The sequence below is a fragment of the Squalius cephalus genome, assembly GCF_949319135.1.
Source record: "Squalius cephalus genome assembly, chromosome: 14".
NCBI lineage: Eukaryota > Metazoa > Chordata > Actinopteri > Cypriniformes > Leuciscidae > Squalius > Squalius cephalus.
In genome coordinates, this window is record NC_137135.1 from 33,070,413 (window position 1) to 33,088,796 (window position 18,384).

At 36.0% G+C, this 18,384-nt stretch overlaps 1 protein-coding gene across 1 annotated transcript in view; it reads left to right on the forward strand.

Moving 5' to 3' along the window:
* spock1 (SPARC (osteonectin), cwcv and kazal like domains proteoglycan 1) overlaps nt 1-18,384 on the forward strand; it is a 184,728-nt gene that overhangs the window by 97,136 nt on the left and 69,208 nt on the right. The window contains exon 3 of the mRNA XM_079893507.1: nt 8,544-8,589. Within this exon, the coding sequence (XP_079749633.1) occupies nt 8,544-8,589 (46 nt within the window). The remainder of the gene's footprint in view (nt 1-8,543; nt 8,590-18,384) is intronic.

Here is an 18,384-nt window from a genome sequence, read left to right on the forward strand (position 1 = left end):
TTAATTTTAGTATTATTGTTTTAATTAGAAGATATTTCAATATTTGTTTATCAGGATCGAGAAAGATCCCTGAGCTGGGAAGCACAACCAAACTAGTACTGCCTACGAGGCTATCGGCTCCGATATTTAGAAGATATTAAATAAATGTTATAATCATAATACAAAATAATTATTTTTATTGTATACACAAAGCATGTTTGTTCAATGATAGGTAAAAAGGACACAGATATGCATTTAAAACCGTAGACATGATTGTCTTCTCAAGTAATTGTACAAACTTCCGGTTAAAACCCTCTCACCTCTGGTTTTATCCAAAAACAGATCCAGATATGAATCATTTTGAGATTATTACAGATACAAATACAGATATTGGCTCCGTTGCACTCCCCTATTACCTTGCTGTGTGTAATATAGCTGTCTGTGAATGTATAAGGTCTGCAAATGTTTAAAGATCAAAGTGCATGACAAATAAAGTTATTGTCTCCTAAAGTAATCGATTCTGAAGTGTTGAAACGAGTCGCCAGTAATTCCATTCTTGCTTCCGTAACATGCATACGTAAAACAAAACAAATTTGCATAATGCCCACCTATGGTCTGTATCGGCTGCCCGTGAACAACTTTGACCCTCAAACACTGACTACGTTTACATGTAGCCAATAACCCGTTCAAAACCGGAATATTAGCAATAACCCGGTCGCGCACGGCCATGTAAACACCGGCAAAACCCGAATATGCTCATATCCCGGTTTTTAAAAACCCGGATATGATCCCTGGGGTACCCCTTTTCTAACCCGAATATTTGGTCATGTAAACACGTATCGGCATATCCCCATCAAAAGGAACATTGATTTGTGTTCTGCGCATGTTCTATTCGCAAGGAATCTTGGTCTTTTGAGTAGAGACGGCGCATACAGAAGGCCTCTGGAGGTACTGTATACCGGAAGTAAACAAGAAGTAGAGGTAAACATGGCGAGACGCAGCACAGCACCACACTTTTGGAGCGAGGAGGAAAGCGCAAACAAAGGCGATCGCTATCCCCGAACTATTCATTATCCGCGTGCTGCTGCTGTTGTTCTTGTCTTTGGATACAGGAAGAAGAATCGGAAATGACGCATATTGCGTCTTAAGGTTGTCCGTACGTCCAGACGCTAACCGTGCGTCGCCGTTTACATCGGGATATTGCCAATTGATTACAAATTCCATGTATACAGGAGTAACTCTCTCTGCTCACGCATGTAAACGGGTTATTCCGAATGTTTCAGAAACCCAAATAGTGACCTTAACCCGAATTATAACAGCTTGTAAACGTAGTCACTGAAGCTGGTTCGTGTTGTGTAGATGTTTTGTGTTTAATATTGTGTAGGTCTCCAGCTAACCGGCTTAGTCACGTTATTACTGTCTTACTGAAATAGTTCTGACAATCAGCTGTGGACCCACTGTTACCTAGAACTGTGTCTATTAATGCAGATTGTCTGTTGTTCTTGCTACTTTGAGTAATGATAAAGGATGGAGCAATATTTGTTTTACAAACTTTAATGTTACATCAGTCATCTCATAATGTGCGACAAACGTAAAGTAAAAATCATCACTGAGAAATGTCCTGCTTATGTAGTCCTTGCGATGGAGGTTCGGGTTGAATAATTAGTTCTTCCAATGTTTCATCATCAGACTCACGCTCAAATTGATAATCGACACCAACCTTACTGTCCTTACAGTGTGTACAATCTCTGAGGATTTAGGAAGCCTCCAGAGCTGAAGTTCAGATATGGTAATGGTCGTTCAGTTTCCGACACGCGCTGTAAGCAGTAGACCAATCACAACAGACTGGGCAATCTGACCAATCAGAGTAGAGCAGGCTCACAGAAGGGAGGGGGTTTAGAGAGGCTGAATCTTTGGGCGAGTCGTTTTCAAGTCTTTGAGAAATTAGGTGGTGTGCATATATTATGAGAATTTTACCTTTAATGCTTGTAATCCTGTTATAGGAGACATCCAGAACAAAATTAGGAACCCTGCACACTGTAATACAAAAACAAAATAAATATTTTCAAGGTATCTAGAAACATTTTTTAATATTCAAATATTTCTGTTGGTTTAGGATTTTAAACTCAACAATCTTCTTTTTGTCAAAAGTTTTGATTGCAAAGTTTGTGCAACTTAGTTTAAAATAAATGACACCTGCTTTGAGATTTTGTTATTTAATGCAATGACATTCAAGCATTAAGTGTTCAAATGCTTTTTAGTTCTGTATATTCAGACACTATCTTGTGTTTGAAGGACACCAAATATTAAAGTAGCTGGAACATTAACGTGGTCAGAATATAAATGACAGTACAGCATGAATTGCATTAGTGTTTTGATATACTCAGCACACTCAAATCTACTTCAGATGTAATGCTTATATTAAACAGCATGTTTTGCTCATTTTAAAAATAATGAGAATGGGTGGGATTTTCTCTGCGTAAACCGTTTTCTCTGCATAATGTTTGTTTTGTGGCTATACTTTCAAAAAGGTCTGTAATTTAACATGTATTCCTGGTAGGGGTGTGCGCTATTGACAAAAAAAAATTATATCGATATTTTCTTAGGAATTTCGCTGAGTGTGTTTTTGTGCTAGTACCTTGACTGGTTTAGGCTTGATATTGACAAGCTTTTCATATTCTTAATTTGTGCAGTAGTCAGTTCCCAGCAGTGACAGAAATGAAGGGTTAATATTTGCCACCTGTCACATGCTGGCTTGACTTGATCATTCATAACAATAAGGCTTTACGCAGATGAATGATGAAATAACATTTAATAAACTAGTAACCAAACACAGATACATATCAGCACAAAACGTTAACACAAGACCAAGAACAGATGAAGACTGAGGGTATAAATACACAAGATGACAAAGGGCTAAATGAAGGATAGGTGTAGGTGATTAGTTGACATAGCTATAACAAACACAGGTAACTAGGGAAACAAACAAGATGATAATGGAAACAGGAACTAAATCACAGGAACTGAAACCAGAAACGTCAAGACAAAAGAACATCAAAATAAAATACATTGAACACCGATACCTCTTTTCCACTGCGTTCTCAAAGCGTTCTGTGCATTTCCTGGCAATGTCTTGCCTCAAGACTTAGATTGTAAGTTAATCACACATTTTTGTTCACTTTTACAAACTTATATTAAACCCCAAGAATTCATTCAAAAACAAACTTGCAAAGGTCATAATTTCCACCGAGAGAAGTTTTGCTGCTGTGTGGATAAAGGTTACCACAGCGACATTTCATTGTAAGAGTTTGCAGGTTAGAGAAGGTCTGCCAGCTTCTGCTTCATCACACAGATTTGTAGAGGGTACATTTCTGAGGGTAAAATGAGTTTCACTTTTCCCACAATTCCCCTTTGATTCGGAGCTATGAGCCCACAGACACATTTAGCCTAGTTTTGCTGAGACCACCGTAAACTTTGAGCAGAATGATAGTCTCGCTTTAGCTCATGGCCTGAGAGCTGTAGCTTATAAATGTTTACACCAGAATGATAACTGTCTTCAGAAGCTCATCGTACCAACAGATGTAACTTATTCTAGCATAAATTATTGTTTTAATTACATTCTTAATTATAATTAACCACATATTTTACACTAAAACATCGATCGACACTAAGCTAAAGAGCCCCTAATGAGAGTTTGATGTCAAATATTTGTTTATCCGGCCTGTAGCAGCTTCACTTTGGGACAGGACTGAGTTTGCAATCGGATTTTGAAAAGCCCTTAAAATGCAGCAGCCGTCGCTAATGTTGTGTGTTATAGGAGACCTACAGAACAAAATTAGGAACCTTTAAAATAGCATAATACAAACAAGCTATACCGTTTATATTGTAGTATTTGTATTAAAACCTTTTTTTTTTTTTTTTTGCACACTGTAATACAAAAACAAACTAAATATTGCAGCAGCCGTCGCTAATGTTTGTGTGAGATTCGCCTGCACTCTGTCGGAGAGATGAACATTTCTTGCAGTCAGTGTTTAGCAAATGCATGTACTTTTCTATGTGTGGATTCAATAAAATTTTGTTTGACTTTATGAAATTATGTTTGCTGATGAATGTCTTAGATGTGTCATATTCCCAAATGTTTAAGAGAAGACTAGCAGAAAAATGCTTCAAGTCACCTTTGTTTCTATAGCGCTTTATACAATACAGATGGTTTCAAAGCAGCTTTACAGGAAAATGAGGAGTCAATGATGCAAACAGAGTTCAATTCTACTCTAAAACAGCTCTAAAAATAAAACAGTGTCATTGATCAGCTGAGGTCAGTTCAGTGTTCATTCAGTTCAATAACTGTGTAAAGGTTGTCAAATATGAAATAAGTTAATTCAGCTATAAATCAGCTCTAGAGAAAACAGTGATGTCAGCGTCCAGCTCATTTCAGTTTTCGTCCAATAGTGTCAGTACAGTTAAATCAATAATATTGCAGAATATTAAACAAGACTGGGTTTAAAAAGTGGCCCACGGTACCCAATCCGCAACACACCAAACATAACTCGACTCATTTTGTGCAGAGCAATTTTTAACACCACTTACCAATTAAAAAATATAACAAAAAAGAAATATAAATGATATTTACAATTTTTGATTGAAATCAATTATTTTATGATTATTAAAATAAATAAATGAATAAAAAAATAAATGCAATCAGAATAATAAGACATTATACTGCTGTTACCAATCAAATGAAATCAGACAAAATCCATCTTTGCACTGCAGAAGTGGCACAGGTGCTGCACCTTAAGTGGCATTTATATTTTAAATATAAATATAGGCTATTGAATATAGAAATATGAAAATTTAGAAAAGAAATTAAATGATACTTTAAATATTAAACTAAAACTGCCAGTAGGTGACAACAAGTCACTTTCTTAATAAGTGAGTCATTGATTAATTCATTAATAATTCAACCGATTTGTTCAAAATGGCTGATTCATTCAGAAACGAAGCTAGTGACTATCTTTATGAATGGGTCATTAAATCATCGACTCAGACGCTGTTGATCAGAGACGCACGCATTCTGCTGAGACTCTGTCTGGATCAAAACACTCAATATTGACAATATTGTGTCTAAAATGTACGTCATGTAATATTAGCTTAACCTTAGCCTATGTTTTAATTTATTAACTATTTTTTTATTAATTACATACCAGTGGATAAAGTTTACAATAGTGATGATCTTAAAAGGAGGACAAATGAGCATCCAGTTCAAGGTTTTGCCGGTTGACGGACATTTTAAAATCGGACTGTCCGACCTGAAACCGGACAGATGGCCACCCTATTTACCATTTTTATTTTGAACGGTTGACAAATATTGCTGTATATAGCCTTATCATGTTCACCTACCTCGCATTCGCGTTAAAAAGGGCCGTGCTGAATCTCTGCTTGGACTCGGCTTCAGTGAACAGTAAACCCATACTTCTTTGATTTGATTGGCCATCTCAAACATTTTGACATTAGACTGCTGGAATGAGCCAGAGCAAGATAAATAGATTACTAATTTAAAGTCATGTTGGCCGTGCGAGCATTCACCTTGGCCGACGGAATACGTAAATGCCTACTATTATTCATTCTTTATGTTTTTCAAAGCAACGGGCCAGCCTACATTGTCCAGCGGCCCACCGCTAAATCTCCCAGTGCTCCAGATGGCCAGTCCGCCCATATTGTCCCCAACTAAGCATGCCAGATGCGACATTGGTGACAGAAACCTTGGGAGAAAAATGCTTAGTTTAACTGCATTATCAGCATAGGAATATCAATGCGGCACCTTAATGTTTAAAGAGTCTGGACGAGCACAACATGCTCAAGATACAGATAAATGCATTTAGTTTATCATTCTTTTGCAGCTTTGTATCTTTTGTAAAACTGTGGTTCCTGGTAAAGTAATTTCACTGTTTAGAGGTTGTTTGAGAAGCTTTTGGAAGCAACATTTGCAAACACCAAAATAATCAAATAGATCTGGGTGCCCTTACGAAAATGAAGTTTATTCAAGTGTTCTATTAGTAGCCTATACTTCTTTTAAACTAAAAATAAGAAAGTATACTTTCAGTCTACATTTTATATACTCCTCAGAAATATACTTTATGTACTTTTCAGAAATATGTACTTGTACTCAACTTTTGATTGAAATATACTTAAAAGTATAATTAAGTATTCAAAGTATACTTGGCTTGTAGTTGTGTTAACTCTTTTGATCGAGTAGCCTATTAAATATATATATATATATTTTACATAGTTTTTCATATACAGTCTTAAGAAACTTATATTGTTTGAAAATATTGATTAGAATATTGATATAAAACAGATATGTTTCTAATTCTGCGTATCTGAATGTTTGTGTAGGCTAGTCCACTGGTAGTGTACATAGGAATTTACTTTAATGCACTTTACTCTTTTCCCAACATTGACTGAATATTCCAGCTATCCATGTTTTCACTGTTATACGGTAGGGGGCGCTATGACACATCTTCTAGTACAGAATCTCCAGATCAAAACACAGGAGAAGAAGAAGCTGAAACAAGTGATATAAGATTGCTCACACAAATGTAAAATAACGTGATCATCAAACATTAAACAGCATGTAAATCAAAACTGCTTAATATTACCAAATGAAATGAAGCGTAACCCGTGAAGAGAAAACGACTGTGAAGCTTTGGGGGTGTCGGACTCGATCTACTCTATCTGTGTTTTGATCATCGTTCTGAATCTGATCAAGGCGTAGTCTTTGACAAAAAATTTATTTTCTCAACTTTTTTGTTTAAAATTATACCTTTCTTTATGAAACTTACCGACATTCAAGTGTTGATTAAAAAAGGATGCATGAAGCTAATAAAATGTTTTTCAAATTAAAGTACAGTTAAAGGTATTTTTCAAGTATAAAACATAATTTGAACATAGTAGTATACTGTGCAAAAATAATATATGAAAAAGTATAATGTTATGTTCACTTAAAGAAAACTTACAAGTATACTTGCAGTATAAACTACTAAACTAGTAGTTTACTGAGAGTACACTTCAGTGTGTACTTTCATAAACTAAAAAATGTACTACTTGTGTACTTAAAGTTTAATCCTCTTACACTTATAGTACACTTAAACGTATACTTTTATATACTAAAAGTGGGCCAATTTAGTCCCAAGCAGTATTGAAATAGGACACTTACAAGTTTACTACAAGTAAAGAGTACTCAGCCTGGGTTTGGCCCAAGCAGTTGAACTGATGGCCTCCGCAGACAGTCCATTTACTATACAGCTTTTCATTAAAAACATCAGCAAAAAAATCTGTTTGGACACTTGTCTGAGTTTCAGACCAGTCGTGTTTTTGCTATTTTCTTCTTTCTGAAGGTCATGAAGGAAGTATTCAGAGACGATCAGCCCTATGCGCACGTTGCAAGATGCATAGGGCCCTGCAAATTACTCAAGGCCCCGCCTCCCCCTCGTGTCAAAGCGTGTCTATAAAAGTTTACAACATCGATGAAAAAATTAAGCGGAACTATCCTTCTGGTCACAAAAAGAGATAAAAAAAACACCATGAGAGTGAATTGCGGGAACAGCAGTCAGGCAGACTTGTGTTCTCTCCTCTCCAAGTTTGATTTCAGCAAAGAACAGTAAAGTTAAGTTGATGTGCATCTCTCTCTAGTCTGTCTGTCTAACCCAGCTGGCCAGTGCATCTTTTGGTCTGTCTGTGTCTTGCTTGCTAATGCCACTTCCAGGGCTGTTCTGTGACTTTGTGCCTGACACAAAAAAGGAAGAGTGAAATACAACTATTTATTATGTTTGATAAACGACAAAGGGCAACGGTGTTTGTTTATAAACTGCAGCTCGGAAAAGATCACCGTGTCGCACGTTAACATGCGTTCATATGCGCGTGCACGAAATGAAACGCGCTCTTTCCAGCAGAAACATCTATGGGGACCAGTGCAATATGGGCGTGATGACACTCCTCAATATATATATGCACATACTTTTAAAGCAAGACAATGATTATCTAGTCTCCAAGTCAGTTTAGTTACAACTCTGCAATAAAGCAAGATGGAAAGCAATGTATTGACATTAACTATTGATTTATAGGCTATATTAAATAATAACCATCAAGTATCAAGTTTTGCTTTTATCATTTAAAACACAGTGACATGCTACGGCAAGCCATTTTAGTTTTTATTCATTCACGGGATGCATTTTTGATATCAATAATTAAATTTTACTATTTAAAATGTGAATTCTTGATATTTAAGAATGTACTTTTTCTAGTAACAATGTCTATTTCTGATATCAGGGATTACATTTTCATTGGTACTAGTTAAAGGAGGGAGGACTGTAGTGGGATCACTGGGGTGACAGGTGTGACTGTGTGGAAATGGCAAATGGTTTACATGGCTCACGGGTCAGGGAGGACGGCCCCTTAACAGAATTTTGCTTAGGGCCCCAGGGAGGTCAGGATCGGCTCTGCTATTATTAAAGCTTGACTTGTGTCTGTCTGAGGATTTTAAATGCTGTCATTGTGTGTTTCTGTAGGACGATTACTTCAGAACCTGGAACCCCAACAAAGCACAAGACCAAGGTAAGAACATTCAGCAGACACTTGTTCGTGTTTCGTCTTCATAACCATTTTCTCTGTTGCTTTTATCCATTTATACACCTGACCCTGGAGTCTCGCCTCTATCTCTCTCTCCTTACTCGACTTTCTTATTCTTTTTTTTCTTTCTTTTTTTTTTTTACCTGTGGTATCTCTACACCCAGATTAATCATAAAAAAAACCTCTAATCCAGTGCTGGAATCTCCATTTCACTGTATCGATCCTCATCTCTGTTCCAGACATTAATCAATACAGAGAGCCAGAAACACACTCACATAGCTGAATGAAGACGTATCATAGATCTTTTATAAAGATAATTATAATTAATAAAACTTGTTGCATTTTTGAATTATAAAAAATATATAATTTTTTTCATTTGTAGTTTTTGCAATTGAGGGCGTCCCACAAGAAGGTTTTATCAGATTTAGCTCTTTTCTGGAGGCTAGAGACAAATTTTCCCTCAAATTATAGCAAAGTAAACACGCGCACAAATACAGCAATGATGCAAATCTAACACATTTGTTTTAGAAAGATTTTCCTGAATCATCAGGGAAATCAAAGAGCTCAAATGAGCAGAACAATTAGTTTTTACAATTAGTCATTTTAGTGGTCAGATTCTGAATATATTGAAAACTGCTGGCGTACTCTCATAAAGAAAAAGTTTTTTTCTACATGTAGCGATAATTGACATTGTTTTCACCTCGTTTTAATGTATTCTGTCAAGCGTCAGTAGGTGCAATCATGAGTTTGAATGACGCAGAACCCTAGTCGCTGCAACCACGATATCCAAATTGTACAACAAGGTATATAACAGGATGTCTGCATGTTTGAAGTAATGAAATATAATAAATTTTGAGAAGTGAACTTAAAACATTTTGCAACTAAGTAAAGGGTTTTTGGATTCCCTTAATCGAGGCGTCTTTAAGGATTCACAGATGAACATCTCTAGAGAGTTTCCATCTGAGACTGTGCTGGTGATGCCGTCACAAACACACAATGTTTGTGTTCTGCAGGAAATCATTTCTCTAATGAGTCACATATTTATTATATCTGTTTCACTAGAATGACTGTACAGTACTAATATCATTTAAACAACCTGTCTCAATACAGCAATACAGTCTCTTTTGCGCACAAAGGCTGCATTTATTTGATCAAAAATACAGTAAATATGTTAATATTGTGAGATATTATTACAATTTAAAATAAGAAGTTTTATGTTTGAATATGTTGTAAAATGTTATTTATTTCAGTGATCAAAGCAACATTTTCAGCATCATTACTCCATGAAAAAAAAAAAAAAAAAGTTAAACTGAAACCCACAAAACATTTTTGATGCATAGAAAGTTCAAATGAACTCCCTTAATTTGAAATAGAAATCTTTTGCAACATTATATATGTCTTTATTGTCACTATTGATCAATTTAATGTGTCCTTGCTGAATACATATTCCAGTGAAAATTCCAATGTACGATATTTAAGCATTTTCGGAATGCCACTTTTCCGGTGAAAAAAATGTGTTCGGAACTAATTGTCCAGTACAGCACATTTTTGCTGGTGTAGTAAATTATTTGGGTATTTCAGTAGATGATATGTCAAGGTTGTGGGTTAGACACATACTGAATAAAAAAATAAACCTTTGATACTCAGCATCTGCCAAATGATATGAATAAATGTGTATAAAAAAAAGATAAATTAGTCTGAAGAAAAAAAATCCCAGAAGGACCTCTTGAGGTGAAGAAATCCTTCATGGATTCAGATGCTAAAACCGTAATAGGTCACTCTCTTAAACATGGTGTTAGGTATTAATTTAGCATCCGCACTGCTGAGCACTCCTGTTAACAATTATGACGAATCGCCATGAATAACCAATCAAGATCAACTGTTTTTACAGAAACACCAATAGAGACCAGCAGACAGATGCATGCATGACCACACCATATGGAGAGTGAGAGAATAAGTTTGTGCGTGTGTGCGTTTACCATCTGCACAATTTTTATCCTGTGTGAATGACTCAAGAATGACTTCAAGAACTGCTACAAACCATAATTTCTGTAACTAATCCTGCACCTCTCACTAGCAAACCTCTTCTGAGACGCTCGCCTCACTAATCTCGGTAAATAGCTCCGCTCCAAAACCTAGTGAGCTGTCTCGCTGACTACTGATATGAGTTACCTTCTTACGCACCCTGATACATGACTGACAGCCACTTATGCAGCGAGACGCACCTCTCGTAGAACCATGAAAGGGAAAAAAACACAAGACGGCAATAGAAATTCAGTTAAAAGAGCTGATTGCATTTTTGACTGAGCCACTGTCTCTTTGTGTACTCTGAAATGAGCTGGACCAGCCTGACAAATGCAGGTTTTATTGCGATTTAAGCTGAAGAAACCAGTTTTAAGATACCACTGTTCTCTAAAAAGAAATTCAGGGGACCCATTACCACAACTTAAATACTAAAGTTTTTGATTTATTTGATTTATATATGTATTGATTTAACTTAACCTTGCAAAACAATTTTTTGATAATTTCAGTTGTCAGTGCTAATCATTACATCAACTTAATATTGTGTGTAATTTAAAAAAGAAGTTGTAATTCCCTGCATGCTTGCACAGGACTGTTAACAGGAGGGTAAATGTTGAAATTAAGTGTTATTGTTTGTGTTTAGTGAAGGGAAAGACCTGCTCTTGTTTAATGTTGTTATGTTGGACATTTAAAAGAGTTTTTGTTATGCTGAAGTTTTTGTGGTTACCATTTGCTCGTGGTTAGGATACGTGTGGCTACATGAAGATATACACGACATTAAGTTTATGATCAGTGATATCTTACTTGTTCATTAAGTTTACATGCTTAAAGTCACATTTAACATGTGCTAAGCTAGCTGTTGATTTTAACTGACATAGATTTTATATTAATTGGTTCCAGGGCCACAACTCAATTGATTGGAACAACTTAATATTTTTGAGTAGTCAACTTAGAAATGATCATTTATTAAGTTCTTCTAACACTTAATAATTAACACAGTTCTTCTAGTGTAGTTTGTTGGTTGAATTTCATTAGAAGTGGTCATAACTCAAAAAGACTGATGCAAACTGTTGCATTATGTTTTGTTGAGCCAAACTTCATTTATTTATTTATTTAATTGTAGCATGTGTGGTCAGATATTATTGGTGGTTTGTTATATGTCGTTTGATATTGTCACGGTGTGGTGCAGGCAGAAGAAGACGAAGGAGAATCAAAAGTTCCATTGTAAACTTTTACTAACAATATAATTCATACAGGTACAGACAGGCAGAAGGTTCACACACACTTAAGAAGATGTATAATTCATACAGGTACAGACAGGCAGAAGGTTCACACACACTTAAGAAGATGGAGATTGAACGATCAACAAGGTAACACAAGGGCTTAAATACATGGGAAAACAGCTCAGGGAAACGAGACACAGCTGACAAGACTAACGAGGTAACAGGTGTGACAGATGAACTAATGAGGGTTACCGTGGAAACAAAGGAGTGGCGGGAAAACAGAACAAAGGAAGACATGTGAGTAATGAAAACAAGACTCAGACAGAAACACAACTGTGACAGATATGTAGTCTTGGCAAGGGTTTTTTTTTTTAGATTTCATTCTCTTCTTTTTCACGCCATAATTTACAAATGAGTTTGAAGTTAACAGGTTGCATAAACAGCATAAAAATAAACAACGCATGCAAATACTGGGTGAAATAGTCAATTTTTAATTAAATTAAGGCAAGACACTACAGGTAAACAAGTTAAAAGTTTTAATTAATAGATGCCACCTTACTTTGATTAATCACAGTACATTCAGGTAATTGCTTTGAATTACAAGTAGTGTGAAATGCTATGTTTAAATATGCAAATTAGGAATTATCTTATAAAATCTGCACACAGTTCTAGAACAGAAATATGAAAATTGGATAAAGCCAGGTTTGTTTTATTTTGTTGATATATTTGAGTCATACTTGGTTTTTAAAGAAGGGATTTTGGATTTCTCTTTTTATCACTTCTTAAATCAGAAAATCCTGTCAATAGGACAGAAAAAATGACCATGTTTTTAGGATTAAAAGGAGTAAAAGAAACATGAAGATGACAACAAGAAGTGTTAAACAGTAGCTTCTTTTACCCAGATTTCAGCAAGGCATGCAAAGGATGCAAATCTGGGAAATTGACATCTTGTCATCTTCATGCTGGGCCAAAAACGCTGCCTATGTAGACAGATCACTAGGTTTTGGAGCCGAATTGGGTAACACTTTATAATAATGTTAAGTTGTAAGTCATTTATAAGCAGGCATGAAAACTTTCGGCTAAATTCGGCGTTTTAAAACCAAAATGGGTCGTGAGAAAATCTTTTCAATCGCGGAACTCCAGCTTACTTCTGTGTTTTCAGATCATCCGCTCTTCTTTGCGTATGGTTGCCAGATACTAATGAAAAGACCGGGTAGAAAACTTGCTCTTTTAACAGAAAAGCTCTGACTGGGGTTTAAATTATTGAAATCTGGCAACCATAAGCATGAACGCTTGTAAAAACAGTCTGTAATGTGTTGTCTTCTCCTTTATTCGACAAAAATAAGTGGTTTTGGTTAAGTTTTTATTTTTTTTAAACACATTTCAGTCTTGTCTTTTTTTGTCAACGATATTGCATGTGCATGCATTGCATTGCATAGTCATGTCTTGTAAATGATTAGTTAGTCATTAACTAATCAATTGTAAATGACTTATAACTGAATCTACAAAACATACATAAAATAATGAACATATCACTAATTAATCATTTATGAATGCATACATAGTCATGTTTTGTAAATGATTTGTTAATCATTAACTAATCAATTGTAAATGACTTGTAACACAATTTACAAAACATACATACAATGTTAGTATATCACTTGCTAATCATTTATGAATGTTTTGTAAATGATTAGCTCATCATTAACTAACCACTTATAAATGACTAACAACTGAGCGTTATTAAAAAGTGTTACCCTGAATTGTGATTAATGGCTGATGTGTGTTATTTTACAGCTGTGTGTGTTACCTTACCTGACTCCAACTTGAGAATGGTATTGTTTCCACATTGATCTCCTAAATCACAGTTTATTGATTCACTTCTGCTGAATTTTCATTAGACAAGAGAGACAAACAATTTAGAGCTCCATTTCTCTCTCTTCCTTTGCACTTCTTACAAACACCACTCATGCAAGCACACTCGCACGGCGACACACACAACGTTAAACTCTCTCTTGACCGTGTAAGCAGTGTGGCTGAGCCTGACTAATTTAATTAGCCTCAGTCTGTAATTATTCACTTTAAAGAGAAACGAGGGTTATGATTTTGTCCATTACAGACATGACAAGAGATTTAAGGAGCTCAGAGAATATTGTGTGTGTGCAACATTGTCTTTGCCGTAATCTGTTATTGTGGCACTGCATGCGCTCTCAGTGAATTTAATTGCGTGTGCAGGCCTCATTACAGCCTCGTTATGGGGAAATTCTCTTTGAATGCTTCATTTGCATTTGTATGGTTTTGTTGTTGAGTCAGCGTTTCAGCGCCAAACTGCAGTGGCAGCAAACACGGCCGCACAGGGACGGCAACACAACAATCTGCCCTTTAAACTGCCTACAATTTATGCACAGGGACAATACGGCTTTATCTGGAGCTGGAGACCGGATCCATTTAACTGGCAAAAAAACACTCTCCTGTAGGTTTAAAGAGAGGGAAAAGGAAAAGAAAGAGAGGAAGAGGAACTATATTTCTGGCCAACTCAAATATGAAACAGCCACTGAAAAATGTGGATGGCATATTTGAATTTTGAATGCAACAAGGGTGTGTGTATGGATGATTCTAGCACATACGTTCTGATCTTCAAGCCTCTAAAATTGTCATGATTGTCCACATGGTTTAGGGATGCACAAAATATTGAAACAACAAGATTAATTGACACTGTTTTCTTTAATTTTCTTTTTTTATACTTTCTTTTTATTGATGTTTTTTCAAGAAAATGTATTGTACAGCATTAGGGAAAACAGGGAAAAAAAGAGGAAAGAAAAAGTCAGTAGGACAGGGGGTATACATTCTGTTTTGGGGCAAGTATAGATTCTCATATACAGTCATTGATTGTTTACATTACAGTACTCAATCAGTTTCTCCCAGTATTTTAGAAATGGGTCCTTTTTAAGTTGCAAAATAAAAGTCAATTCTTCCATATTGTATATTTCTTACAAGTGCCCCTGGAGTCAATAATTTTATCCCTTAAAACTGACCAAAATTACATATTTAAAAGTAAAAAAAAAAACAAAAAAAACGTCTTCTTGCTTTAAAACAGCTTGAATATAACTCTACACCCTTGCCTCATTTAGTATATGTACATGCAAATGAGCCCCGCCTCCACTCACTCACTCACTCACACACAGCAGCTCAGAGATCCACTCGTTGACGATCACACGTTGACCTGATTGGCAACAAGTAGTTTGTGACGTCAGAAACACCAGCGATTTCAAACTGCGTTTTTGAGTTTTGTTTTTCACTGCAGTTTTAAGGAGAAAATGCTCAGCAAAGGTGTTGACTTATGAATTTGTACATGGTTTATCTTAAAGCACATTAACAACACCACATAGACAAATAAACAACTCGATTTTCACCATAGGGGGACTTTAACTATTTCTATCCATTCACCAAGTAAGGGGATGTCCTGCTGATACCATTGCCTACTAATACTCTTTGTATATGCTGCACTTAATATATTAACAAGATATACATCTCAACACAGAGGGTGTAATGTTTCCAAGATAGAATGTTGTGAAATTTCTTGGTATTTTTATATCCTAAAATCTTTTTGATCGCCATCAAAACCCAGAAATCGAATATATTTGGGCAACTCCAGAATACATGAAGATGGTCAACATCGACATGCCCACATATCCTTCAGCATAATTGTGGTGTGGATAATTGTTTACTTTTAATTTTGGGGGTAATGAAAAAAGAAAAGCAAAAACACTAGGTTTTTCCATGCAAACTCTTCCCATCTCTGTGAACAGATAATTGTATGTTGTAATGCCCTTTTTCATTTGGAATTTCTTCCCTTAAATCACTTTACCATTTTTGTTTGATTTTCCAATGTGTTTTTCCCATTCTCCATCATGGAAAATAAGAGATTATTCTGGGAATATACTTTGTATAGGAGTCAATTATCAACTCTACCAGTGTATTCAGTTCACGACTACCCATTTTTTAAACTCTTTCAAAATATTCCTGTAATCTGTAACACTTACAATCTATTTAGAATTGGAAATTAAGTGAATTGGACATGCACAGTGTTCTCAAACCAACTCTTAAGATGTAAAGGGATTCAGATTGCCTTAAAGCTTGAAGCCAAACACTTGCTATAACATGCCTGAAATGAACCAAGTGTGAAAACAGTGTGCAAATCAGGAGAAAGAGAGAGAAAATAGGTAATGAGTATGACATTATAATTATGCCATTAAAAATGTATTTGGGATGTTTATTTCTTCATTATAAGCAGATAGATTGAGACAGAGATGAGACGGCAGAAGCGTCAGCCAGCAGTGATCCACTTTTCTCATCATTAGCACTGTGCCGTCTGGTCTGGTACAGGCCGTGTCTTGGCCTAAATTCACTATGCAGAGAAAATCCCACGTGGGACTGTCACACTAGCACAAAGATGTTATCTACATCAGACATGACAGGAAAATATGAACTGCAGAAAATCTGTGTAAGGTTCATTGCGTTTGCCATGTGACAATTCAACACAGGAATACTGTATTCTCAATGTAAAAGTGATTCATCTCAGTCAGCATTCAGATCTGACCCTGTCTGGCGACTCCTCTTATCAAAGCAAACTGCTGTAGTGTGTGCAGAGTCCAGCGGAAAATGCAAGATAAAGCATTTTTAGGGACTGTTTATGGTCAGTATATTTTCTCAATTCACAGAAAGTTAAGTTTGAAACTGACTGTGCATCAGAGAGAGAAAGGAAAAAGATTCGATCGGTCATCGGGTCTTTAACCTCTTGACCAGTCGGCTGGCACCAATTAGCCCTGCTGCATTCGTCCCCTCTCACTTTCTTGATTTCTTCGTTATGGTAAATAGAAAGTAAAGTAATTGGCCAAACATGTGCTTCGGGTTTGTTGCTGGCTGATGATCAATAACGGAGAAATTCTGATTGGCCTTTCTCTCAATCTTACCGTCCCGATTGGTCTCCGAGGGCCAATCATTGATTCTGATGCTCGACACATTGGCATGTGGTGTTGAAAACAGAAATGTTCTTGAACACTTTTCAAATGTATTCCACTTGCTGTAATTAATTGGGTAGCGATAATTTACTGCTTTGTGAGATAGTGCTTAAGCTTTCTTTTGAGGTCAGATTTTGAAGAAGAAATACTGGCTTTCTTTCCCCAAAGAGGCCGCCATATTCATAGAAAGAGAGAAACAGGTGCTACGATGTGAAGAGATGATAGAAGAGTTTGCATTCACATATATGTGTTCGTACTATATTATTGGCCTTGCGATTTCTCATTAGACAAATGTGCCTCTATCTACATTTTTGCAAAACTCATAAAACGTGCTAATGCATCCAAATCACTGCAGTTTCCAGCTGAAATTAACACTAGAGGCAGTAAAACAGCAACAGCTTGTATTCCTATTCACACTAAATTATACAGGGGCAGATTATCGATTAATAAAAACGTGTTTTTGCTCAGACAAGTTGTGTTAATAGACACAATGTGAAATCATTTAATTAAGGCACCAGTGTTAAAAAAGGTATTTAATATTTCAATAATAATCATCACGGTAAGCAGTTAATCCACTATTCCTCCATCTGTCTTTGCAGTTGCCAAAAAAAAAAAGTAGTAACATTGAACGTAGCTCATCGAGTTCAGTTGTGGAGCCAGAACCAGTGCTTTTAGTGGGCCGTTACGCACCAGTACACAGTACCGGCACTTCTATATTTTAATCTGTAACGTACCCTCACTTTAATTTTGCGCACCTGCCCTCACATGTTGACAGTACTCTGACTGCCTACACAGAAACACAGAATCAGGCTATTCATTAATTGTATACAACACGTGTTCTGAGCAGGGGCTTAGCCATCATTTCAAAAGTGAGGGGGACAGAATGTCAAGCGCTATACCAGTATTTTTTTGTCTTTTTCAGACCTTTGTTGACAGGTTTTTGCCTAATTGGCTTAATATGCTATTTATGTTTTAAGCAATAAGAAAGAAAGAAGTTCTGTACTTTATATTTGTCACGGTGTGATGCAGGCAGAAGAAGACGAGGGAGAATGAAAAGTTCCAATGCAAACTTTTACTAACAATACAAACAGGCAGAAGGTACAGTTACACACACACACACACACTGATGAACACTGATTAACAGAACACAGGTGACACAGATGATGATGATTAACTAAAAACAGGTGATACAAATGAACTAAATGACAGTAACCATGGATATGAAGGAGTGGCGGCAAAAGAACAAAGGAAGACATGTGACTACTGAAAATACAAACAAACATTGACACGTGACAATATTGCACATGGTATTGTATATTGTACTATATTGTTTACATATTTCAAATAGTTTTTTGTGTACGTTGTTTTGTATGTGAATGGCACACAGTAATGGATACTTGCACATTCACACTCTACTTTATTCTAGTCCACATTTCAGGAAGGAAATAAAAAAGTCACTCAAACCACACAATTGCAAAGATGTATTGAACTCAATTGACAAACATGTCACAGTA